Source organism: Drosophila yakuba, chromosome 3L (genome assembly GCF_016746365.2).
Source record: "Drosophila yakuba strain Tai18E2 chromosome 3L, Prin_Dyak_Tai18E2_2.1, whole genome shotgun sequence".
NCBI lineage: Eukaryota > Metazoa > Arthropoda > Insecta > Diptera > Drosophilidae > Drosophila > Drosophila yakuba.
In genome coordinates, this window is record NC_052529.2 from 5,296,884 (window position 1) to 5,324,044 (window position 27,161).

Below are 27,161 nucleotides of genomic sequence, written 5' to 3' on the forward strand. Positions count from 1 at the left end.
GCAACAACAAGTTAAGCAAATAGACTGCAACATTAATTGTGTGGCAAGCGGTGGACCAAAATCATCCGCCAGTATGAGCATTAGTTCCGAGTAGTGGGATGTGGAATAAGGGAATTTAAAACATACACAACTTGACTTTAAACGATATAAGAGAAATTAGGATTTGTACAAGTATAAAAAACCAATTAAAGGGTACTAAAATAAGGCAGTAGAAGTAGGTCATCATAATAAGGAATTTATATATATGGTTACATACTTTTGTAAAACCTATGGGGTGATTTAACCCGAACTTAATTCCTTAAATAAAATTCTGCTTATATATTCCTAGCCTATGATCCACAGTGCCAAAAGCTCTTTGCCCTCATCCAATTTTGTGTTGTTTGCGGTGACGTGGCCCCAGCACGTAAATCACAAACACCCAGCTTCGGGACTGAGTGTGTTACCAACTCTTACCTCTTGACATTGCCCAGGAAGTCGACGGTGAGATTCTTGGCCGAGGATGTGAACCAGGTGGCCGAGTGCAGTTCCAACTGTGCCCGGTAGCAGTCGTACTTGATGTACTGAGTGCAATACAGTGAATGTGAGATGAGTTCCTGCAGCATGTGCGGTGAAAATTCCCTATATCTGATGTTGAAGCTGAAGTCCGATTCCCTGGCGGATCGCACATCCACTTGACTGGGCAGATTGTGCTCCACAATCGTTTTGGTGGCATTCTCCAGGCTCTGAAAGTCACATTTGACATGGGCCGGGGGAAAAACACCATTGCCATCGATATCGATGAGATAGACATCCGATTTGGTGAAACCCAAGAGTGCCAGCTCCTCGCAGGTCTTTCTGTATTTGGTAAAGTGACAATTCTTGCCTATATAACCAGTGTGTTTGCAATCACAGGTGACTCGATCGTCTTTTACAAAGCACTTGCCCCCATGCTCACAGGTATTGGGTCTCTTGCAGGGATCTATGTAGTTGCAGTTGTCCAGGGCAACCTAAGAAATTAATATTCAAGGATAAATAGTAGAGTTTGATACTTTTCATTTAAGTATATAAAATCTATATTACCTCTCCAACAACTCGTTCCGTTTTGACCACATGTCGTGGTTCGATTAAATGTCCATTGATTTCTATATCCCTTATACAGCCTACCAGGCCCATGGCTGCCGACTTTAAACTACTGCCAATGATCAGCTTGTCGCCGATGTTAAAGGTTAAGCCGTACATCTGGCTGAGAGTGTGGCGATAGTCAACCGTGAAGCGAATCTCGCCGAGCTTATAGTCCAGCTCCACGCTGTGCCAGGAGGTGGCCCTATTGATTTTAATGGTGGTCGAGTGGGTTATGTTGTTGTTGACATCGGGCACCAGATCGAAACTTAGTTTGTCCGACGTCAGACGTATCTAATGGATGGGCGTCGATTTTGCAATTTCCGTTAGTCGCACATTTCCGGTGGAGTTCGTTTTAGTTTATTTTATTTTTTTTTTTACCAAAATCGAAGCGAAGCGGAGCCATTGTTGCCACCGACGGAAGTTGCACGTAGAGACGAACAAAACGCGAAGCCGCGCATTAGCGTGTTGCCAAATATTAGTTTTTGTCATCGACGACGGCGCATGTAAAAGGGGTAGAGAAAAATACAAAATTCTGTTAGCATTAGGAGATTTGAATGTGTGTGTACGTGGAAATAAATCAAAATTGCGAAAATGCCTGAAATGCTGGTAAAACTGTGCACGACCACATTGAAATCACCCGCTTTTGCCATGCACACACATTTCAATTTAAATGCCTTTGTGCATTAGCTTCGCTTAAATCATATTACGCATACGCCACGTGGCCACGTTGAGTTTGCCATTTGCCGAATCAATCGGCCGGCCAGTTTCGATGGGGTTCGTTGGGTGAACAGGGGAGAGAGTAGTTGCTGAAATTGCAGCCCATTAATTTGCAGAAATGGAAGGGGGATTTTGTAGCGGATTCGAAATGGTATTTATACACGGCTCTTTATCATTCGCTTGACCATAGTAACCGAATTGCGCTTTTCTTGGTGTCGCATGCAGCAATAATTACTACTGCCAACGCATGAATGTGAGCTTGGCTAGGATGCTGTTTTTAGGAACTAGTTCCAAACCTTTAAATTCTAAATAGATACACCTACAATTCACTAACTATCTGATTGCTGATAAGCGAAACGCCAATGGAGTTAAAAGGTTAGCCAGATTACCGCATAACTTTTACAAATTTTATGGACAAACAAATCGCGCAGATAACCTTGCCATAAGCTATTTATCTATCTACAAAACGGTTTGCCATAATCCTACTAATTTGATAGCCGTATATGTGCATATATAAACATTTTCGCCGTTTGCTAACTGCAGTCTATTATTTTATGAAATGGCAAAAAATATTTATTGAAATTTCATGAACTTGTTGGTGCCGCCGATGATGCAACGCAGCTCAGCACAGTTGCAATTTGTACATGTCCCTATAAATAAAAGTACCAACAAGCTGATGAGTGTGTGTGTGCATGGTGTGTGTGCATAGTGTGTATGGTGTGTATAGTCCGTATTTATCTATGCTCATTGTGTTTTGCGCTTTTGCGCCGCTTATGCAAAATGGCAAACACTCAAATTTTATTGCATATTTCATTAGATTTTTGTCAGAGCGTTATGTTTAAAGGCAAACACATTCGTCGCACTCTGTGACAATATTTCAAATGATTTTTATTCCTACGTTGCCATCGTGATTTTTGTTGTTTTGTTTGCCAATTTCGCCCATTTGCGCGCTGTCAATAAATTCGATTTTTGATTTGTGATTCGCGATTTGTGCGGGCGCATAGTTTTTATGTCACACTCCCCCCTTAAAACCAAACCATCCAATGACGCCTGTGACATGACATTCCATGTAGCAGGCACTTGTTTGGTCTCCTCTATGGAAGGGTTTTATTTGGGTTTTTGCTATTTTTTTTTTTCGATACTCGAATCGAATGAGTGACAGAGGGGTCGAAAATACTGTTGGCAATTTATTAGTTTGTTGAGCTTCATACGCAACACGCAGGTGGCAATTTTGTGGCCTACGCCGGGGTAAATAGTAAATAAATAAAAGCTCGTAACTGATGCGTTTTTCGAGCTGCACATATGCAGATAACATATTTCCAAACTATAAAGCTGCGGGCAGCCTAATAGCTTTAAGTGCGAAAATGCATCAGATAGCAGTCAAAACTTATTAAATTCTATAATAAATAAGTATTAACTTCGTGTATGTTCGTAAGAGTACAAAACGCCATCAATACACATTGTGGCATACTCAAAAATAGCAATAAAATATCATTTTAATTCATAGACCTATTATTTTTACTCGAGCTGTGTGCACTAGCAAGTTGACAGGCAGCATTTGAATAATTCGCGAAATAAAAAGTATAAATAGAGCTATATTATTAAACCTGACACAATCAATTTAGTATTAATTTGGGTGCGCATAAATCGTCAAATGGCAAATAAGCCGTAGAGTCAGTCGATGCAAAATTGAATGGCCTGCAGCATAAATATTCATTGGCATTACAACAACATCAATTTTATTGCAATGCCAATAAGTCAGAGTCTCTGCAGTGACATTGTGGGTTTATTTTTGATGAGGGAGTGCGACTTGCAATCAAAAGGAACAAAATCAACAATAAAATGCAAATAAATACGAACGGAACACATGCATATTCTCTTTACGATAAAATGTTCTACGAACATTGCCCAAATAGCCAAGTAACCAAATAAACGTTCTTCTTGGACAGGCCAAGACAAGGTTTATTTGTTTGTTTGCTTAAATGCAGATAAATGCCTCTGACATCCATATGAACATCCACTCAAAGGCAGGACAGTGTGTGGTATTAAGTTGGGATTTTGGGGGCAGCATTGCTGCCCCAGTGGCAGCATTAAACTGTTGAATTGTTTTTGTGATCGATTACAACGCACTTTTATGCCGGACCTCAATATGTTTGGCCCAATATCTCTCTCTCTGCTTGTCTGGTTATAAATTGGTATTTCATGGACGCATTTAACTTGCTTTCAATTGTTATACGACGCTCCTGACATAAATCTATAAAAATTGTTATTTCAAATAAATGGCCGGCCACGAAATGTTACAGAAAATATAAATGAAACATTTGTAGGGCCATTGTGTTTAATATCGTTGTTACAAGTTTCTTCTTCAACGTTTTCATTTATACATAAAAATAATAGAGTAATTATTCTTAACGTTTGCCTGTATATTTATATCTATACGTTAAGCTAGTCTAGATGAGAAAAAAAGCTTATCGTCTGAGCATATGAAAGATATTTAAGAACTACTGTCCCTACACAAGAAGCACACAATCGCTTTGGGCTACCGACGAATGAATAATGCCAAACAATTACAAAACAGTAAGCTCATTTGACTTTTCATTGCATTAGCCGGAGTCGAGTTTCACTCAGCACCGCTTAAATTTAATTGCATTTTCCGCATTTCCCCAATGGCAGTCCGTATTTTTGGGTACATTTTCCATAGCCCCACAATGTATGCTACACACATATGCACACATATGCACACATATGCACACATATGCACACATATGCACACATATGCAGGCATGCCTGCGAATCCTGCCAAATGCGGATGTGTGTGCGGGTGTGTATGCGGGTGTTTTTGGGCTGGCACGCAAGCCAACGCAATGCAAGTTGCAGAAGCACACGCACACACACACCAACAGCCGGCACAACCACATGCACATTTGATTTGCATTTCATTCTCTCAGTCGACGGCTCATTCGCTCTGCTAAGTCGTCTTAAGCAGCACGTCTCTCACTGCAAGCGTCCGGCTGTTGTCTGTGTGTGCGTGCCTGTGGCTGTGTGTAATAAGTATGTGTGTGTGTGGCTCAAAAGCTCAAGGAATGAACGTATGTGTATGTGCACTAAGAGAAATTATGTGTATGTGCACTAAGAGAAATTATACATTTGATACAAATGAAATTTACACGACTAGTTAGTATGTTAAAAAATGTCAAGAAAATTCGGTAAAAGCTCCTTAAACATTGTTTTAAATTCCTATAGTCTTTAGATAAATCTGCACCCATTTCTTTCGGTGCACAATGCTTCGGTGATTGCTTGAATGCTCACACTTACCTCCCAAAAGCCATTTCCGGCACTGGTCGTTACGTCACTGTAGGCCAGCACCGCGCCCGGCCGACTGCTGCGGAAATCGAATTTAATATTAAATTCCTCGGCGTGATTTATGGGCCACCAAATGTGTGATGTCGCAAAGGGATAGGTGATGGGTATGACATTCACTTCGTTCTCAACAAACTCCGCCTCCAGCACGCCTGACCCACAGAAACGAGATTGTACATTGGGTACGTAAGTGAGTATGCCAAATATGTCGAAAGCAAATCGCTATACACTCGATATTAAATTGCTCGCCACTCACCGTGATAGTGCACCTTGGGATTTCCCCGTTGCAGTTCGTACAGAATGGAGATGTCATTGTAGTAGACATACTTCAGGCTGCCCACAAAATTGTTGTGGGAGGCCAGGCCCTTCTTCTTGTGCAACTCCGGTCCACCGCCGAAATATATCTCCGGATCGAAGAGCATATTCCCACTGGCCGTGGCCGGCAGTTCCAGGACCTTTTGCTGTTGATCCAGGATAATGCTGACCGTTCGCTGTTCATGCAGTATCGTCAAATTGTGCCAATAGCCGCGGGTCAAGTCGTCGGTGAGCACGGTACTCATCACATTGTCACCAAAGTCCATTTCCACGTGTACCGACTGATTCTTAATGGATGCCGCTATATACTGATGCTTCAGTGATTCACCACTGGCGTAGAATAGTGCAGAATCGTCGAAGTTCGTACGGAACATCAGACTTATGCGCCTGGTGGAGGAGTGCACTCGATCCTTCCAGTCGTATATCCTGTAGGATACGTAGCTGGCACCACGTAATGTGATTATGGTAGCCGCTGAGAAAAAAATTATTGCGGTTATTGAATAAATAAAGCAATTGTATTCCTAAAGAACGCTCAAATATTTGTATTCAATTTTTTTAGCCTTTAAAATCCATTTAATAGTTATTAAATGATATAAATTGGTTATATGATTGATGCGTGCCAATTACTTGAATTTGCATTTCTCAAGGACGCTCTTCAACAAAAATAATGTAAAATATTAAAGCTAGCTTATAAAAAACGAAACTTAATTTGTTTTTGTTTTTCACCATCGACAATTGCAACTGCAAACTGTAACCGGATACTCATAAAAATAACCAGAAAAAGGCATTCGCATAAAACACCTGTTAACTTTTTCGATGCGAAACAATTTGTTTGGCGTATTTGCCATTTTTGTATATATATATTTTGGAATGCGAATTATCCACCAAAGTATTTTAAACTTTAAAGGTTCTTTCCTTTTTTTTTACTCCCTGGCCACTTGTACATTATCTGCGCGCTGCACACAAAAAGAAAATGCAGAGAAAAACGAAACACGCGGATTATATTGTTTGCTCTATGGCCGCCTTTAGGCATTCGCCTGATGTTCCTGTTTTCCCACTCTTGGTCCAGATCCTGGCCACTTGTCCTGTCCGTGGACCAAATGTGCAAATCGTGTAACGCGCCATTTTCGCGCATTTTTTTGTGGCCGCTGGTGGTGCAGTGGATAGTGGTTGGCCACCATGGGTGGTGTGGGTGGTGTGGGTGGTGTGGGTGGTGTGGGTGGAGTGGGTGGTGCCGTGACAGCAGCCGCGTTTTGGCCGCTTATCTGACACGACACACGTGGGCCACGCCCAGCCGATAACGCACCACAGCCTATGCAAGGCCACACTCACTACACTGAGAGAAGATTTTGTATCTAAATTAACAAAATCTAGGGAATACAATTATGAGTCTTTGGACCTACATATTTAAAAAGGCTTTGTATAAAGGCTATACTAACTGATCAATTTAGTTTATGATTAAATTAAATGTATGATTTTAGTTCTAGCCTTGAAATGTATTCCTAATTTAAAGAAGAAACCTTAACCAACAATCCCTATTTTCCTAGTATTTTTTGCAGTGCACTAGAACCAACGCAAAAACCAGTTTACTTCATAATTTTATTTGCATTTTGCTGGGAAAAAAAAACAATCTGCTGCATTGGACCACCAAGGTGTGCCACAATTTGGCTACTTTCGAGTGCAACCCGTTCGTTGGACTTATGTTAATGCAGTTGCATAATGAGGCGCACGATGTATGGCTTCCCATTAGAGCAGGCCACACCGCGTGACAATCACGGTTTTCTTGGTCTTGCCATTTTTGGTGCCAAATTCGTGGCAATTTTGCAGCACTCGCAGGCCACCGCAAACCCGTCCAAAGATGACCCGCTGCCACGGAATCACCGATGGCTTAAAGCTGATGGTATAGCTGAGTAGTCCTTGGGGAAAGTGACGACGATAGTCCCATGGATATGATATCACACCGGTCAACTTGCTGGGATCCAGAAAGGAGTACTTAACGCTGTGGTGATTGCGCAAGGGATCATCGCCATTCGGCACAAGTTCACCCTCCATCCAGAGATTGGAAAATATTCGCACAAAACGATGGCAACCCACATCGTTGTGGGTGGCCATACGCACGAATTGCAGCACCACTTCCGGACTCAGTTCGGTGTAGAGTTGCAGGAGTAATCTGCCCAGGAACTGGTTATTCTCTCGCACCGCCATATCGAAGTATATAATGGGTCGGAGTAGGATGTGGGCACTACGTTTGCCCAAGCGGGGCGATGGCATATAGGGCAAGAATACGCTGACCGTTTCATCGGAGGCCTTTTGCTCGAGCGGCTTGACGGGTGTCACCCAAGGATTGTGGGAGTCCACCTTGGATTTCACTTGCGAGAGGCGGCAGCCGAGCTGCCTGTTCTCCTGGCTCAAACGGTCTGCCAGCTCACGGATCTTGTTCCGATTCGACTGAAGGGCGGGAAAATTGCGATTAAAGCTATCCACGCCCCCCTTCAGTCGATTGGTCTTGCTGATCCGTCCAAGAAGTCCCAGATTTTGTCGAAAAATCGCCTGTTTTTGGGTAAACTCGCTGGCCAACTGGCTGCGATTGAGAAGGCGAGCATGATAGCCCAGCGAGTCACCCGTCGATTTGATACTCTTGAGACGTCTATGGTCGATCTGCGATTGTCGTACTTCAATCATGCTTTTATAAGTGATCGGATTTAGATCGCTCGCTTTACCAGCAGATTTCATTATCTTTCGAAACTGCGCATAGGTAGGCACTTTATTCAATATCTTTGCTCGCACTTCCTTATTTTGCAGCACCAGTTCCTTGGCCACCTTTTGGGCACGCAAATGAATAGATCGACTGGTTGGAGTTTTTACAAAAAACTCCGAGAAGCCACTGTTATTCATGCTGCTTCAAGAGGGTTTACTGTATAGGCGATTTTCGCTCAAGATTAACTTGCAAATTTGTGGACTTAGCAATTTGTGGCGATGTGTTTGTGTTTGGGTTAAGCAAACTAAAACACAGACAGCAAATTGCTTGGGTTTATTGAGTGTGACTTATTAACAAACAGCCAGCTAAGTCGGATATTTCATTTGAACTTTTAATTCTTTTTAATTTAGCTGAATATAATCCCTTAATTTAAGTCTGCTATGAAAATAATACAATTGTATTGTTGGAATAATACGGTTGTATTGATTTTTGGTAATGCGATGTACGAATAACTTAATTATTAAAGCCATGGCACTAATTAAAGGTGTGACATTCTTTTTTTTGGGCAAATGAGACCACAATCCACTCATTTGTTTGTGTGAACTAGAACTAGCCACGATATTAACACGTTTAAAAATAAATTGAAGTTTACAAATTTAATTTGAACATGTCTCTCTAAATGGAAACTTTTACTCAAGTGTCTTATTCAATTTTTAAAAATATTGTTAATTGAAAATGAATTCCTAAAGCTTAACCGAGCTGTTGTATCGCAACTCACCCAATTTAAAACTATTTCCTAATATGTGCCTTCCCAGCAATTCTGACTCAAAATGGGCCAGAAAAATGCATCTCTGTCAGCTGCATGATGAATGCCAGTTGAGCTGACAACTGTCGACCAAAGTGGAGAGATGAACTAAGCTCGGAGTCATCATATCACAGGACATGGCAGGACATGGCAGGACATGCTGCCATGGCCCACCCTCAATCTGTCCTGTTTGCTAGCATTTCAATTCGCTTATGCCGGAAGAAGGCGAAAAATCTTGTAGTCTCTTTCAGAAATGTTGATGCCTGCTTTTTGGGGGGCTAATGATTTCCCCAACTGAGCGCATTTCGTTGACACTTTTAGCATGGAAAATTGCAAAAATCGGAATGAGTGTAAAGAGGGGCTTTTCCGGGCTTTACTGTCTGGGTTCAGGGTGAAATCCACATGAACAGGCTCATGTCCTTGTACTGGCAGTTGTCATTTTAGTTATTGCATTACAAAAGCGTCTGCGTTTGATTGTGTCCCGTTTCCCTTATACCCTGTACGTATTTGAATTTTCACCATTTTGCGTGCACTGAGCGCAAAGAGTGGGACTCGATTCTCAATAGCGAGAAATCCCTGTTTCACTACTTTCCAAAAGGAAACGAAGTGATAAAAAGTGCTACAAATAAGATTAGGATACAAAATGTTCTGCTTATAAAAAAAAACATTGTAGCAGTATTATTAAGGAGTTTAGACTTAGTAACTTTTTTCTCACTGCAATACAGCTGCACCGTGCGATATGTGCGAGCTTTTAATGGCCTGACACTGTTTCCGTTCCAGGAGCAGTTCAACATGCAACCGGCAAACCAGCGGGCGGTGGGCGTTGGGCGGTGGGTGGTGGTCCAGTGGGTGGTTCTAGGTGCTGATGTGTGTGAGGTACATCTGTGTAATTTGCTTGCACTTGCCGGCGCTCGTTACGTAATTGTGATCAGTTGCAGCGGCAGCAACAGCAGCAGCAGGCGCTGTAAATGCTTGACAAACTCGCACGTCACGGCGGTCGCTCGATGTCCTTGACAGACGCCATTTAGACAGATAGAGAGGGAAATACCCAGATAGAGGGCACGTCGAGTTTTCCAAAATGGCCAACGCAACGGCCAACCGTTAGCGTTTTTCCCTTTTTTTTTTGTTCATTTTGCAATTTGCAGCTGTCCGTTGCATCAATACGCCACCTCACTTTTCACAAAAAAAAAACAAAACAAAAAAAAAACACATATACCCCGGACTGGACTCCGCTTAATTCCACTGCCACCCGCGAAGTCAGGATTTTATTTTGGATTTTTTTTTTTCTTTTTCCATCGCTGGCATGTGTTGGTCATCATTTGCATGCAAATTTTTAGCAAACATTTGAAATGCAATGGTGACCAAATCTGAAGAATGCATGCTGAGATGCCCTAACTTGGCTTTAGTTTAGTTAGGTAACTTGATTTTTAACCAAGTTATGGCGAAAACGCCGATTGATAATATCCCAATTTTTACTTTTTTTTTTCGATTTTTTGATAAAAAATAAACCGTTTTTTTTCGATAGCAGTGAAAATAATTGTCCAAATGTGCAATGCCATACCTCGTTAAATTCGTAACAAAATTCCCTATCGATCCATGTACATACATTGAGATGCTAATTTTTGGCCATTTTTCGCAAATTTTGATGATGGTACCCCTTATCGAAAATGCAAAAATTTTTCAAATTTTTTTTTTTCGAAAATCCAAAAAGTAGGGATAAACATAGTTGGCTATATTAATTAGCAGCACAAAACAGTATTTATTTTAGCTGTGCGGCTAAGTTTGGCTAATTTATGGCGAAAAATATCACGTTTTTGGCAAAAAATAAGAAAGGGAAAAATCCAGTTGAACCAACGAACTAAATCGTCTTAAGTAAGTGTAAGTTATACAAATCCATTTTCCATGGGAGCCCAAATAGCCAACTGCCATTTTCGTGTTGGAATGAAATGAAAAGTGCCGGGAAAATTGTGCAATGTCAGAAAACATAAACGAGCTGCTCAATTTTTAATAGGCTTGCCTATATAATGGCCTCGCGTGACTTAATTGAGATTATGGCGGCCTGGAATTGGCTTTATGTCATTAACTAAATGTCGGATGTTGCTGAAGGGTGTGGGGGGGGCATACATATACATATATCGAGCTTAACAAACTAATTTTGCGCACATTTTGCGCTGGTGCGGCCCAAGCTGGCCGGCAGTCAAAAAGTCAAACACTATTTTGCATAATTTATGGTCAGGCGTGTTTAAAACTGTAGCGACCAAAATGGGGGAAAGGCGAAGGGGCAGTGCTAGTGGCTAACCACTGGCAAACAAACATAGTTTATAATTAAAACAAAATGGCGCCCCTAGGGTCATGTCCGGATACAGAGATATATTGGGATTTGGACAGAGTTGGATGGATGTGAATGACACTCGCAAAAAACAGAGAGAGTGTCAGTTAGATACTTGAAATGAAATATATATTTGAACATCATTTGGTTTCATAGTGTTTAGAGCGATGTTTAATTAACCTATTCTCAACAGCTAATAAAGGAAATAAATTGACTGTTTTTGAAAACGTAAATTATTTAAAATATGTTTAAATACTTGCTTTGATTGTTAATTCTATATATTACTGATTGAAAAATTAATGATATATATTTTCCTTTGTTTCTAAAATGCTTCTACATTTTGAGTAAAAGTGGAATTTGTTTGATATTTTCTGGCACAAGTACTTACTGTATATGTCGCAGTGCTCGCCCTCGTAGTGGGTGCCAAAGCAGTCGCAGGAGATTCCTCCGTAGTGGTTGATGCAGCGAGATCCCACGAAGCAGAGGTTGTGCCGGGATTCGCACATGTCCGAGCATCCCTCGTTGACGTTCTCGTGCTTGGTGGCCACCAGGGGGGCGATGGGCAGCAGGTCGGAGGCGGCCTTGCCGGAGCTCAGGACCACATTGCGGATGCAGCCCACAAAGGACTCAGTAATGTATTTCACGCCGTGCAGCTTCTCCTCCGAGGAAAGGCCTGCGAAATGGGACAACGGGGAGTTGTGAGATGTGAGTTGCGGAGCATTGGTCAGTTGTTTGTTCTTGACTGGGTGGCCACTGGCCACATATTAATTAACATGCTGGATATTTGGATATGGATTTTGGCTATATCTGTTTGGGCGGGGGGCTCTTTTTGTTGGGCGGAGTGAGTATGTCAGATGGCCATAACATAATTTCGTTGTTTACAGTTGAAAGTTTTGATGGAATTTTTGTTCGCTGCTGCTGCCACAGATTTAAATATTGCTTAATTAAAAAAGTTGTCTCCACTCAGTTTTCGGATTGGCAAAGTACCGGTTTAAAAAAATACAAACTGACAAAGGCGGTAGGGATTCTATAAAAAAAAGAAGCTTTACTCATTTTAGAAAGGTTATAATTTTATATGTTCGCTGTAAGTCGTTACATTTTCAAGGACAACATTAACCCATTTATATATGTATAATTAATTGCTTTTATCTAGTCCGTTTATAAAATTAAAAAAAAAAAGTTGTTGCCTATTCGAGTAAGTGTAAAATTCATATCGTGCTTTCCATTTCGTTTTCACATTTCCTTTCTTTTCTGCTAACGTACATAAAATTATGCACTTTAACATTCTAAATGCGCTAGCTCCATGCGATCCAATAACACGCTCAGCGGGAGCTGACTGTGAAAAAGTAGACCAACATCATCACAGTGCAATCAATGGCCCACTACGTCGACCTGCTATGGAAACCCAGTTTCCATGCCTCTGGTGAAATAATTAAATTTTCCATAAACGCACCAAAGCAGCTTTCAAAGTCATACATACGAACACTTACAATTGAATGGGAAATGAGCAAGTCGAATTTATAGATTCAGTAACACGACTCTTTGCGCTCATTCACTAGCAGAAATGTTTTAAGTTCGTGAATTTTATTACCTTTTTGTAAAGTGTGTAAATGGTATGAAACTAGAAGATGAACTAGAAAATACACTTTAAAATCATGTGAAAGCTAGTGAGACTTTCCCAAACGTACTAATCTGTTAAACTTTCGTGGTATATTTGAATTCAAATTTAAGTTTTTGATTTTCCCGTGTATTGCGTGAGTGTGTGCGTCGTCACCGCTAAACTGCAAATTCGATTTTCAATTTGCACATTTTTCGATTTTCACCGACTCTCTTGTATGCGATTCTATCCCACATCTATATACATATATATATATATATATATATAAACCCAAACTAAACTTTCTATGTTCCACGTTGATGCGATGGTTTATGTGCGAATTTCGCGTACGAAAATCATTGCATACATTCAGGCGTTGCCTTTAATATGATTGATTGTGGCGCATCGTTGGCGTGCGTTGCATGTGGATGTGGATTTTGGACTGGATTTTCAATGGTGCGGGATCGGGAACGGGTATATGGGAACGAGAACGCTCACACAATTGATTTGGGCACTCACCTCCGACCAGGACCACCGATGGCAGATTCGTGGAGACGCCGTAGTTGTACTCGTGATTCAGTCCTTTCAGATAGACCTCCTCCTGACTATTGTCGACGCGTGCAATTAATCTTGCGCCATGGACATCGATGCGCACCTGTGCGAAACAGACAGCATTGGGTATCGGTTAGGAGCGTAAAACCAATAAACCAGCCAGCCTGCAATTGGGGGCGTGGCATTTACACACAGACAAATGATAAAAATTTATGAATTTATGCGTTTTGGCCCCGAGTTGAAGTTGCATGTTTTTGCAAGCGGCAAGCGATAAATTGTTGTTGCTACCGCTTTTGTTGCTATTTGTTGCTGCTGCTGCTGGTGCTACTGCTGCTGCTGCTGCAACAGCATGGGTTAAAATCTACGAAAATGAATTGCAACTGCTGCGCGCACAAACTCATAGCTGGGATCAGCTGAAATTCATTAGGAATTTTCGTGTTATTTATGAGTGCCTGCACGTGTATGCATTTGCATGAGTGTGAGTGCACTAAGAAAAAATGAATGGCAGTATTGAACAAAATTTCGAAATTGCATCCAAAATGCGAATTTATAATATTTAAAATTTGTTAAACTTGCATATTTAATTCAGATGCAAACTCAGTTGATTACTAATTATTTTCAACGATAACACTAATTTGTTATGGAAAAATATGCAAGAAAATAAAATTTCAAAAATATTCGGGTTATAGTTTCTACTTTTTCTTGTGTACTTTATAACATTTGCGATGAGGATGTGATTAGTAGAGGATCTGCTTGTTTTAAATATGAAAACATGCTGCTACTGGGTTTTCACTAGTTTCTGCCCCTGTTATTGATGATGATGATGCCGACGATGCTTGAGGGATTGCGGTTAGCTACATGCGTGGAAAAGCAGCAGCAGCAGCAGCAGCAATAGAAGCAGCATCATGCAACAACCCAGCAGCAACATGCAACATGCAACCAGCAAGCAGCGGACCAATGCCCCATGTCCGAGGTGAGTTAACAAAGTTGAACGCACATAAATCAACTGGCTCGCTTTGTTATAAAAATTTGATAAAGCGTTTTGCACACATGCACCGGCAGCACACATTCCGCATTGCAATCTTGCTAATTGCTTGCTGAACGCATATGGCCATGCTAATGTTTGGCCAAAACGCCAGATGTTAACCGACCTGCCCATTACCCTGGCGGGGCTGAGAAACTCTCCAGTGGAATCACATCCACCGGATGTCTGATAGCCCCGCAGGATTACTGGGCTTCGACCGGGTTTCTTTTGAGGGTTCTCGTCCAGACTTGACCCCGTTTTACATTTTGGGCATACACACAGGTGGTACACACACTCACCATCACACTGTGCCATTCATCTCGATTTAGACTCTCGCCCACAGTGACACTCGTTGAATGCTTGCCAAAGACATGGACCACCTTCAGCTGGCCCTTCTCCACAATCACGTAGAGTGCATAGGGGTCCAAAATAATGCGATCCGGATTCTTAACGTTGTGATAGACGAGCAGGCCGTGCGGCAGTCTGGTGCGGAATTGAAATGAAATCTCACGGCAAAGTCTGCAATGACGGAAAGACAGAAAGACGCAGAGCGGTTAGTGCATTAGCATTTCAGTTGCAGATGTGGGCTTCCAAAAGTGGCTTCATTTGGCATTTGGCTAATTTTAAGTGCTTGCAATATATGAATTATAAAATATGAAATAATTATTTAATAATGTAACCAGCTGTTTGGAAACTTGGTGAGCCTTCTATTTGATGTTTTCGTTTTATCTGGTAATTAAATGAATATCTGCTGGCAAAATAAACTTTTGTATAGAGAACGAAACTCCTTTGCATTTGATTACCAGTCCCGAAAATCTCTTTCTAGCTTAACGAATTATAACTAGATATTTCCAAGACAAACCCGAGTATTGCCAGAAAATAGCCAAGTTGGCCGGACTTTTAAGCACATGTGTGTTTGCCTGACAGAGTTTTAAATTTATTTGTTCTTTGCTCTTGACTGCTGTTGCCGGTGCTGTTGTTGTTTGTGCTGCTCCTGCTGTCGGCAGCCACATGAGTTACAATTAAAACTACTGCACAAATTGCCAAGTTGGCCAAGTATGTACGTAGTAGGAGCTACTGGCCAGCGGCAACATGGATAACAAGTAAAAGTTCTATTTGGCAAAGTTATGTTTAATTTTATTTGCCTGACTGTCTACATGTTTGTGCAGCATGTGCACACAGTACGAATTTAAATAATATTTTTTTTTTCTTAATTTAATATGCAAATGTCAAATGTTTCTAACCAAATTGAATTTTAAATTTAAATACCCCCAAGATCTGGGGACCAGAAGTCGTTTTGGACCATTTAGATGTCACAACATGAGCCGAAAGGTTCTGGCAATTGAGCAGAAAATTAACTTTTGACCTGGTTGCTGGTACGCTTTTTTGTTTCTCTGACTTTTTCGCCTTTTCCGCCTGCCTTTTGATTGTTTTGTGTAAGCTGCCGATAAGGCTGCAGTCCCCCAAGAAAATTGCTGAGAGAAAATCAATTTTGAAACTGTTAAGGCAACGTCAGTTTGGCTAATTGCTCTGCTGCACAGCACTCGCCATTAACCCCATAAGTATGGAAGTATTTCGTAAAGGGGCTTAAGCATTTTTTAGACCTAATAACTTTGGCTGTCAGATTGATGTTTTGGTTTCATTTCCACTCAAAAGTCGGATTTCACTGTTCTGTATTTTGAAAATTCGTTAGAGATATTTTAGTTGGTATTTGAAGTGCCTGCACTTCATGAATGGCATTAGTGTGATTTTCAGGATACTTATTTATATAAATACTGCATACTTAAAGAAAATAATCCAATGATTTCAATCTGTAGAACCCAGATAAAACTGAATTTCAAAATTAATCCCCTGCGCTTTCTGGGGTTAAGCGAATCAACCACTTTTCAGCCAAAAGGCCAACAATCCGCCAAATGACGCGACCGTTGCAGCGCAGTGGCATGCAAAGGACCTGAGGCTGCCACCTGCCAGGTGGTCAGTTGCCCCAGCTGCACCTGCAGTGGACTGCGCTGCACTCACCTTAATTGAAATGTCTGTATGATGTCGCCGTCCATTTGGATGAACGTGTTGTTCTTGGCGAAAATGAAAGTTTTGCCTTGGCCCGTCTCCGCGAAAGTCAGCTCGGGGCCGCGCTGTTCGATGGGCACGGGCGTGGTGCCATCACCGCCCTCTGCCCCGCCCATTCCGTCCGGCGACTGAACCGGACTCTGGGTGTACGGCAAGCCGAGGAGCATGGAACTTTCCGTGGTGCTCGGCTCACGGGTGGTGGATTGCAGGAACGGTGGTAGAGTGTCTGCAAGAGGTGAATTAATCGTTATAAATATCAATGTGATTGCAGTTAACGTATTAATATGTAAGCTAATTAAAGGTTGTATGGATATTAAGTCACAAAATCTAGAAAATCCTTACGTGGCCCGCCGATGCAGTGGAACAGGCACTCCGCCTCGGTGCCGAAGCGGTTCTGCGGATTTCCTTCACAACCGCCCCAAATGAAGTTGGTGCACTCGTTGGTGGTTGGCTCGTAGCGCCACTTGTAAATGTACTGCTTGCAGGGACCCGGATCTCCAGGACCCGCACACTTCTCGTACTGGCTGCTCTTTTGCCCTTGGATCATGGCCGAGTTGTTGCCACTAATGCCGCTGTTGCTGCCACCGCCGCCGGTGCCGCTGCTGCCACCCGTCGGCGAGCCGCCCGCAGAGTTGCCTCCTCCGGAATCCGGTACCGATTGTCCGCCGGGACTGCTGCCAGCCAATCCTACGCCGCCTGCCAGACTCATGTTGCTGCTCCCCAGATTGCCGGGATTTCCTGCAATGAGGATTGGCAAAATGCCTCCACCGGCAACCACTGCATCCGTTGAGGTCATATTCGGAAGACTGAGCCCTGAGGCGGAGCAAATGAGGGGCAGCAGTGCCAGGATATAAGGGAAAGCCATTTTGTGGACGGAGAATGGGCAATGGCCTATTTTTCCTTGGGAGCTGAAAAACAGAAAAGATTTTAATGGATTAACTCGGTTGTGAAACTTTGTTAGATTCTTAAGACTACTTAGAAGCTGAAGACATTTAAGCTGACGGGTTTTAAGGAGTTTTTAATTTTTAAATACCACTTTTAAGTTTAAAATATTTTAGAGCAGCTTAGCCTCAATACGAGTAGCCATTTTGTATTAAAATAGTTGCGCCCTTGGAAAAATTATTATATATTTAATCTCACAAGGCAACGAATTCTCCTTTTTCGTAGCCGGAATTAAGTGGATCTTCTTTCCGGCTCATCCTTTTCTTTGCTCATTAGATTTCCTTGTAATTGCGCAATAAATTTAGCAAGGCAATTTACTTGCATGTCACAAGAGCACAGAGCAGAGATCTGAACAGAGACATCACAGCTTATGATTCCGGCTGCTAAAGAAGTTTACTATTGTCATGTGCGGCACTAAAATCCCATTTACATCATCGTGCTCATCATCATCAGTCAATGTCTCTGTTCCTCTGAGGCGACGATGCTGCATTTCTTGATGCCATTTAGCGAGGAGGAAAACGAACCAAGTTTTCTGCTTTCACTTCCGCCGGAAATGTGACACACACACATACACTCACACTCACACACTTATACACCAATATATAAAAGACAGTGGCTAGAGGAAGACGCATGAGCTTGGGTTGATTTACAAGTAGCTTAGCACCAGCAAGCTAAAAAAGTGTCAAAAATTCCAAAATAATGATGCGCACAGTTTACACCAAATGGATGGATGGAGGACGGTATGTGGCAGTGAGCGGAAACTGCAAAGGAAATAGGAAATTAAGTTTTTCGCACACCGCCCCCTTCCACCCCGGAAAACTTTGAGTGCTTTCCCATGGCTCAGATTATGGTTTAGACTGAAAGTTGGGTCCAGCTTCTAAGCGGCAGGCAGTTATTTTCCCTTTTTTGTCTGCCATTTCCGTTCATAAGCAATTTTTAATTGTGGCTTTCGTTGCCCGGACAGCATGAAAAATGAGTGCAGGGTCGAGCAGCCGGACGGAGTTCATGCGAATTAATAAACCTCAAAGTGTTGGTGTGGCATTAGACACGGGTTCGTGTGCGGATCGGGTTCTGGGTTCCTGGTTTCGGGTCCGGGTCTTAGGCCGGGTCAACACGGAGAAAAAGAATGGAAAAGCAAAAAAGTTGTAAGGTTTTGTGGAGAAAATCAAAAGATGTGGATCAAAGTTCATTAAAACTTGCATTTAATTTGGTTCATAAAGTAATGAAGCATTTGCATCTTTATAATATGTTTATATATTGTCCCGATCAGCAGAATTTTAAGTTAATTCATAGAAAACCAAAAATTCCCTATTTCTTCATCAAGTAATTTTTTCTCAGTGCAGTTGCATGCTGGCAAAAATTATTGATGCATATGCTGGGCTGTCCAGGACGTGCGTGCCATCCTGTCGCTCGGTGAGTCCAGCCAAGCTGCACTGTCCTTTAGATGGATGGCCCCAAAATTCCATTGAATATGCGCTGCGAAGCTGCATGACCAAGAAGTTTGCTAAATGTGTCCATGTCCAAGTGCCACCCATCGCCAATCCCACTCTTTTTTCGTGGGGAGCGAAGAGCAAAAGTTTACCTAACTTTGCTGAAGGACCCAGACCCGCAAGGAAACCCACTGCTGCCTGTTGGCCATATGCGAAGGATTTTGGCCTAAAGTGCATTAACGTACCAGCACGAGCAAGAAGCGAAAAGAAAACTTGGACCGATAAACCATCTGTTACCTGCGTGGGAAGGCGATTAGAGAGCCCGGTAAATCGGTTCGCAGGTAAAACGGCGGCCCAAAGGATTGGCGGCGAAGTATTAGGAAACCCGCAGGACAGGCAAAAAACGCAAGATAAACAAGACCTGGCATGCACATAGAAAGAGGTCCTTGGACGCAGAGGTCCTTTAAAAACCACGATAACCGCCGACCTGTTACTCATTCGCCAGTAAGCCGCCAGCATGGAAGCATCCGTCGCCTACGCTTTATTTTTGCACCGCCAGGAGCTGCAACGTCGCCAAATGCTCTACGTCCGGGTGTCCAAGACCAAGATTCAGTTGACCAAGGAGCTTATAGCCGAGCAGAAGCAACGCTTGTCCAGCTGCTCACCCGAGGATCTGCAGATCCTCAGCAGACAAACGCAGTTCAAAAGGCAACTTCAGCAGAAACTCAAGCACCGCAACAAGCAGCTGAAAGTCATAGCCAAGCAGCAGGAGAGGAGGGGTTGAGTCGAAAAAGGATATTTCGACTTCCCCTCGGGGTTGCCACTTTAATTAGTTTTAGTTTGGCGCAAATGATGTGTGCTCTTCCGTAGTTTAGTTGGTTTAAGCTTAAAGAAATAAAATTTCCTATGCAAATCAAGCAAAGTTGTCTTTGGAGATGCCCTTTCAAGGAATGGGATATACAAGTGGGATGGTTTGGTTGAATTTTTAGAAAAGAATAAGATCTATTTATTATTTGGGCTTACAAAAGTTAAGTAATAAGAATTAGGTAGAGGTTGTGACTGGAAATATATACAAATTAACTTTTTCTCCGATAAAATTATTAAATAATTTATACCAAAGACTAAAAGCCTTAATCTATTTGCCAAAAAACTACATATGCATATATTTTTAATCATAACCCCAGACCTAATTTTCATGTAACTGCTTCAATAATTAATAATCTGCATTCCTTTCCATTTTTATTGGAATCGTAAGCCATTTATCAGCACTCCGATATCAATAAACTCCCATTGGAATTTCCTTAATTCAATCATTCACTATATCGCGCAGCCACTCAACCATTTATTTAAACTCTTGCAATATTTTACTAACCCCATTAAGGGTATTCATTGATCGATGCATTTTCCGCGCAACTTTTCGCACTTTTCCTTCCTTTTTCTTCCTTTTCCTTCTCGCTTTTCACCGCTTTCATGGCAAACGCAAAGCGATTTAAATTGAGCTCGCGTACGTTGCACACCAAGCACAACAACAACAATACAAAAATGGCAGGAACAACAACTACAAGTACAACAACTAAGTAATAACAGCTGCCTGAAGGGGGGGGGGGGATCCCTTCTTCCCCTATCCACTTCCACCCCCTCCAAACACCACCCGCTAAATTACACGTTTGTTTCCAACATCGACGCCTCCCTCGCCATACAGCTATACATAAATATATATAGATATATACATGTATATATTGCTATATACATACGTTTGGCTGTGGGGCGGAAAATTGAAGGAGACATTGGAAAAAGAAAGCGCACAAGGCTGGGCGAAAAAAGTGGGAGGGCAAATGAAAGCAAAGTGAAGTCAAATTAAATGAAATGACAGATGTCTGACATTTTGATAGTCGTGCGTGAGGCTCTATATTCCTTGGCATGTCTGTGTGGATGTGCAGTCTCAACACATGCAAATAGTGCACTGAGCAAAAACTTCTACTGAATTTGACAAATTTCTATGGATTTACAAAGTTTTTGTGATACTTTTTATTTGTTTATTGTTTAATATTTATATTGTTTAATATTATTTTTACAAAATCTTTTTTTTAGGATACTGTAAATAATTTTCAGGCTAAAAAGGGGTTGTCTATTTATCAATAGTTATTTTGTTCCAAGGCAATTCCCTATTTTGGTAAATAAAGGAACTCAGGCAGTTTTTTTTTGCAGTGCTTAAGCGTGTGTGTATGTAAATGTCAAGTGTCGCAAGGCAAAATGCACATGCACTTACAGCGACAATGGCGGGGATCGATGGGCCTCGAGGGGGGGTTTCCAGGGGGGGATTTTCCGGGGCATACTCCACTGGTAGGGAAAGTGTGTGTTTGTTGTGTTTGTTGGAGCTGCTAGCATGTCTCCCAAGTGTTGGTCGCGTAAGGGTAATGAATTAAAATAACTTGATTGCATGAAATTGAACGAATTGTTGCCCAAGGAACTCGAGACAGAAAATGGAAATGGGAAATGGTTTTGGGCAGAAAATCGTGTGCAGAGCGAATTCAGCTCGCGGAAATTGCACTCCTTGTGTGAGTGTGTAGTGTCTGGAAAATATTTACTGAAATTTGTATATTAAGTGACGACAACAATGGCAAAGACAGCAACAATGGCCTTTGCCATTGTTGTTCTAGTCTTTGATGCTGTTAGCGTCACGGTCGCACTCGCCAAGTGCGAAGTATATCACTGCCACATGCGAAGTGCATGTGTGTGTGTGTGTATCTGTTGCACAATAGAAGTCAGGATGCATGAATGAACGCTGCTAACTGCGTGGGAGAACTCTGAACGGTTCCAGGACCAAGGAAGGAACTAGGAGCTCGCAAGACAAAGGACACGGGAAAGAAGGCGGAAGGTCGAGAAACGAGGCGAATGCTGCAGGCATTTAGCCGTTCAGTTTCGCTTCACAAGTCGCCCTCATGTGAGTAAACTTCACAGTGAGTATTCGCATTCACAGTAGAAATATTTATGCAGCGGATTTTTACAAAAAAATTGGCTCCTCTAAAGTTTTATGTACTAAAAATGTAAGCAAGAGACCCTTTAAAATAGAACAAAGAATAGATCTGATATTGATTTTTGGATAGCTATAGCTACATAATAAAGTTTAAATGTTTATACAATTTTGATAGCTAATTGATTGAGCGATAATAATTCCGAGTCATCATCCAGGTCTGTTGAATAATTTAATTTTCTTAATTAATAAATGCATTAATCTAGAACGATGATAACTTGGCCTGCCTCAACTTATGTAAATTAAAATTTCACATTTCAATTAATATTAATTGCCAAGACACATATACAACTTAAGAAGACAGACTCAAATGAGATTAGTTGTTCAAGACAAGTTTACTTTTCTGATTTATAATGCAGAATAAATGAATTTTTAATAATTAATTCTCAGATATTTCGTTTTTGTTTTTAAAGACACTTTTATGGTATCCTTCATAGTCACCTTTCACTGTGAAGACAAAGACACTGCAGACAAGATTTGTGCGAGCATTTGCAAACTAACAAATTCAATTATTTGCAGGCACTTTAAAAATGATTTAATGCCTGTCGCCCGACGAAGCGACACATTGAGCCATTAAACGAAACTATAAATGTTTGCATTTAGCAATAGTTTATGTCACAAACTCACATACGAGTATTCGTATTCGCCTAATGCCCAGTAACATGGCTTAGAATACCAAACGAAATTCATACGCCTCGTTGGACGCGTTGAGTTTAGTTTAGTTTTGGAATTGTTCAACTCTGTGTGTCTGTTTGTCCGGGAATTTCCGTTTGGCCTGCTCCATATGCATTATAATTGCCTGTTATTCGGCCATTGTATAAATAATTATTATTTAATTTGCTTGCACTTGTGGGTGCAATCTAACTATTTGTTTCTTAACTTGCGCAGCGAGTGCATCGTCAAAGAATTATGTTAACTCCTGATTACTGAGCGCTTTTTAATGGGACGTGCGTGTATATACATTTAATTGACTGAGTCCCGTGTGAATAATAATCTATTTAGTCTATAAGTGTATCAATAAATTACTCCTTACCACACCGGCATGTCATAAATGGCCCATAGCAATTGGCCAACTTTATTGATTGGTGTTGGCCAACTTGAAAATCCTTAAACCCTTATTGTGCGGTCGTGAATAAAGTGTAGGTATCTTAGTTTATTTGTAATATTTATTTGATTTGCTGGAAATAGCTAAAGTTTGTTTTATGCTTTATAAATAGCAAAATACTTTTTATTTTGATTAAATGGTTGTTTAATTATTGCTGTAAAATTATCAGGTATTTTTATGTGTAGCATTGGAAGTACAATTGTGTACTTTTCCACACACTTGTTTTAAATATCCAACATTGATTTAACTCATTTTTTTGTTCAAATATTATTGAATCTTTGAACGTTTTATTAAGTTTCTATTTGTGTTGATTTGATATTTGCACAGAATTTAATTAGGTAATATTTTTTTAAAAATATATTTACTGTTGAACTGCACATGTATTTTGCCCGCATTCAATAAACTTGAACTGTAATCGCTGAGTTTTCTTTACATGACGATTTTATGTTGATCCGTTAAATACATTTAAATGCAATTTGTATATAATTGTTAATATCTTTCAGGGACACACATTATGGGCTTAAATTTCGTTTATTGATTTACAAAACAAAGACCTTTTTACATTGGCGAAAATAATTGGCATCATTTACGTTTAACTTGCACTTGCTTTGCCATTCAGTCGCGTATTTATAAATAATATTTATTTAAATGCATTTCCGGTAACGAGTTTATTATTTTCATTAGTTAAAATGGTCATGTTAATGGAGAAAGCGCAGATACATTCAATTCTTTATAATTTACATTTGCTAATTCATTCAAAAACGAGTGAAATTTTCAAAAATTTCCATTTCAATTCACATTTATTGCGGCTCCAGCACTTTATATATCCGCATTTATTAAATTAAATGCGTTTGCGATTGTGCGTTTTTATAAACTGGCCAAAAATGGCTTAATTACATACAGCAAACACAAACGAACACTTGAAAACCATTTTAATAGAGGTTGCTAAAAAAAATTGCAATCTGCAGTTTATCCTGTTTAAGCGATGATACGCCAACTTATTGATTTAATTTGCTTCCTGAGCGCACACACATGTCGAAGGGGGCGGCAGGATTGAAGGAAAGGGGGCGTGGCAGGGTCACACACTGGAGCGTAAAACGTTGCCCAAAATGAGGTCAAAGTGCGCTGGCGTTTTGCGTGACTGAGCGCTCGTTTCGCTCGCTTCATATATGTATGTTTATATATATACACATATACTATATATATGAACGAAGGATTCAAGGATGTGTCGCTGCAGTGGTATTGTGCTTTATATTTTCACTATTTTATTTTCTGCTGACGCACACATAAAACTCAAGCCCGTGTGAACTCGTACAGCTCTATTTGTTTGTTTGTTTGTTTGCGTGTATCCTGCGGCTGATGAATCAACTTTTGCCTTTACTCAAGTCACGAAACACAAACCGAAAAACGCACCGAAATCAAGCGGTCGAGGATTACATTTGCGTGAAATCAGAGACAATCGAAACGCACGGTACACTCGGGACACACGGCACATCGAACCGGAAAAGCCGAAAACAGGACACAGACACCGAGATCCGGTTAAAGGATCCGCATGCCCAAAAAGGCCTCTTGATTAAGCCAGATTCTGGCGGCCAACACGTCGTATGAGCAATGCCAATGCGCATCCTTTTGTGCTGCCGAATTGACCCGTCTCACAGGCGACGTGCTAATTGCTTGTCCAGGATAATGAATACTTCATTTGGCGGCCGGCGACGGAGGACTGTATCTTTCGTCACCATTTAATCCACTTGCTTCGAACTACGCGGTGCGACTAATTCCAGCGATGAAATGCTAAAGCAGCGACGACGGCTGCTAGTTAGTTAGCGTGCTAAGCAGCAGGAACAACAATAGAACATATCGTGCACCGCGAGAAAAAATCAACGAAGTTGGTGTATAGTTAAATATTCATTCTGTGATTTATGTTGTTTTATATTTAATATTAATTCCTAAGTTTAAAACAATCTAGTTCCTATTAGAACTCAATGCCATAAAATGTTGGAAATAAATAAGAGAAAATTTGTGCTACAACTTTCTCCCGGTGTACAAACACATGGGCGAGGAGTGGTTAGCAAAATGGGTGGGTGACATATAGCATTCGAGACCGAGACAACGATGTCGTGCGGTCTTGTGGCGGTTATGTAGTGGGTGCCGACTTAAGAGCGGGGGCCATTGGGATGTATGTATGTGCCTTGGACTGACCGGGCGATTTGCTGCGGCTTAGCCATTAAACTGGGCACATTATTAGTTTAAGCTTGGTCCGGACTTGGGTCACTGCTACGATTAACCGTAATAGGCGTCAATTGGAAAATTACCGCCGATCTGCCGCACATCTGAGGCCAAATTGCCGGCGACAATGTATCCGTATCTGTTGGGTGTTTGGGCTGTGATTGCGCCGAGTCTGTAAGACAAAAGGCCAGGGACTAAGATTTCTCTAATTTATTTGGTTACCCTTTATTGGATACTCTGCCAAGTAGTTGGGGTACATTGAATAGACAGAATTGAGTTTAGAATTAGTTAGTTAGTTAAGGCTGTATACAATACACATTCTTTAAGCTTAAGAAAAGGTATTACGCAGATATATTTTTTACCATTTACTGAGATGAACGGCACCATGCAGTTCGATGTCCTTCCATATCTTAAGTCTAGCCTTTGGCTCTGTGGCCCCAGTGTTATCTAAATATTTGATGACTTCTACGTAGGTTTTTGCCGCTCATTTAAAATTCAATTTATTTTCGGCAGCCGGGCGACAATGCGCCACGAAAAAAGCATCTGTCACAAAATTTGCATTACTTTTGGCATTGATTTTTTTTTGCACGGCGAAGGAAAGCGAATCAGATGCCGTGGGTCGCGAATCTAGACGGGGCATCTTGGCTTCGTAATTCGTGTGGCAATTGTCTTAATTCGAAAATTGCAACTCTCGCGTTCCGTCGTAGACAAATTGTGGCCATGCACGAGTGTGTACGCATCTGGGCAACCACGATAATGATTGTGTCCCAAGATCCAAGATCCGACCAGATGACATACACAATTCTATTTTGTTGCTGCTGCGCCTTATCTGCCGCCCATCAATGGGAGGGAAAATATATTCGCACACTGAGAAAAATACTAAAAAAAAAAGTCTCTTCAACTGGGTTTCAATTTCTTTGTGCTTGCATGCAGGCATAAATTTGCAACGCATTCTAAAACCATCAAGAATTAAAATACTATTTTGAATAGATGCGGTTTAAACACCTTATAGTTACACTACAAAATTTATAAAGACAGATTTTTAATTACAAAGAAATAAATAATTATTTATATTATATTACATCCAAACTAACTATTTATTTATAGTATTTTTTTCACTACATCCTTGTTAAACAAACTCTTATACATGCTTGTCTCTTTTGCCAGAAACGATGACATGAGAGAATTGCGCGGCTCGGTCAAACAAAAATTGGCGATTGACCTTTGACCCCGGCTACTGCGTGCCTGCTCTGAGATGGACATTTTTACTGTTGTGAATTCATTAGAGGCGTTTATTATTTTGCTTATTGGTTAATTGCATTTGATGCTCGAAAACATATAAAAACCTCCACGAGCGAACACCATTCACCGATCTTGTTGTCATGTGATCGAGAAACCAACGTCGCTCGAGCTTATTAAACCAGTTATATATGCAATTGTGTGTGAGGGTGTTTCACTACAATAACAACAATAACAACAACAACAACAACAACACCATCTGGGGGTCTGAGATCACGTGCGGTTTAGTCTGCCCGTTATAGGCTATGGTAATGACTTGACACAGACTCACAGATCGGCAAACGTATACACGAATGCCATCAGACGTGTGTCCACTTTGCCTGTCCAGTGGTTTGTCATTTTAATTTGCAAAACACTGAGGGAAAAGTGTGAAGCCGAGTACAATCGCTGTGACATGATAGTCACTTGGAAAAACATGAATTAGTTCCACTTAATTTGATTTTGAAGTGGAGCGATTGTTTTGCTATCATTATTTAAACAGAATAGCCTATTCAATGAAGGGTTTCTGGTGTATTTTGTCGCCTCTTTTTTAAAATGCAATATATGATATACATTCAAGA

At 41.1% G+C, this 27,161-nt stretch overlaps 3 protein-coding genes across 10 annotated transcripts in view; 1 reads left to right on the forward strand and 2 right to left on the reverse strand.

Annotated features, from left to right (window-relative positions):
• LOC6533001 (contactin-associated protein-like 2) overlaps positions 1-27,161 on the reverse strand; it is a 64,611-nt gene that overhangs the window by 35,554 nt on the left and 1,896 nt on the right. For 3 of the 8 annotated variants that reach the window (XM_039373864.1, XM_039373862.1, XM_039373861.1), the window contains exons 1-10: positions 23,005-24,850; positions 16,908-17,473; positions 16,518-16,791; positions 14,798-15,017; positions 13,442-13,577; positions 11,714-11,998; positions 5,443-5,965; positions 5,134-5,368; positions 1,060-1,392; positions 454-986 (exon numbers count right to left, since the gene is read on the reverse strand). In XM_039373864.1, the coding sequence (XP_039229798.1) occupies positions 454-986; positions 1,060-1,392; positions 5,134-5,368; positions 5,443-5,965; positions 11,714-11,998; positions 13,442-13,577; positions 14,798-15,017; positions 16,518-16,791; positions 16,908-17,473; positions 23,005-23,015 (3,116 nt within the window). In that variant the 5' untranslated portion in view covers positions 23,016-24,850. Of the gene's footprint in view, positions 1-453; positions 987-1,059; positions 1,393-5,133; positions 5,369-5,434; positions 5,966-11,713; positions 11,999-13,441; positions 13,578-14,797; positions 15,018-16,517; positions 16,792-16,907; positions 17,474-23,004; positions 24,852-27,161 lie in introns of those variants that run through there. The other 5 variants (XM_015194276.2, XM_015194275.2, XM_039373860.2 and 2 more) reach the window with 4 other exon arrangements.
• LOC26535267 lies at positions 7,079-8,553 on the reverse strand. The gene has a single exon (XM_015194280.2). The coding sequence runs from the start codon at positions 8,386-8,388 to the stop codon at positions 7,240-7,242; it is 1,149 nt and encodes a 382-aa protein (XP_015049766.1). The 5' UTR covers positions 8,389-8,553; the 3' UTR covers positions 7,079-7,239.
• LOC6533003 lies at positions 19,423-19,854 on the forward strand. Its single transcript, XM_002093702.4, has one exon. It carries the CDS (start codon positions 19,455-19,457, stop codon positions 19,719-19,721), a length of 267 nt encoding a protein of 88 aa, XP_002093738.1. The 5' UTR covers positions 19,423-19,454; the 3' UTR covers positions 19,722-19,854.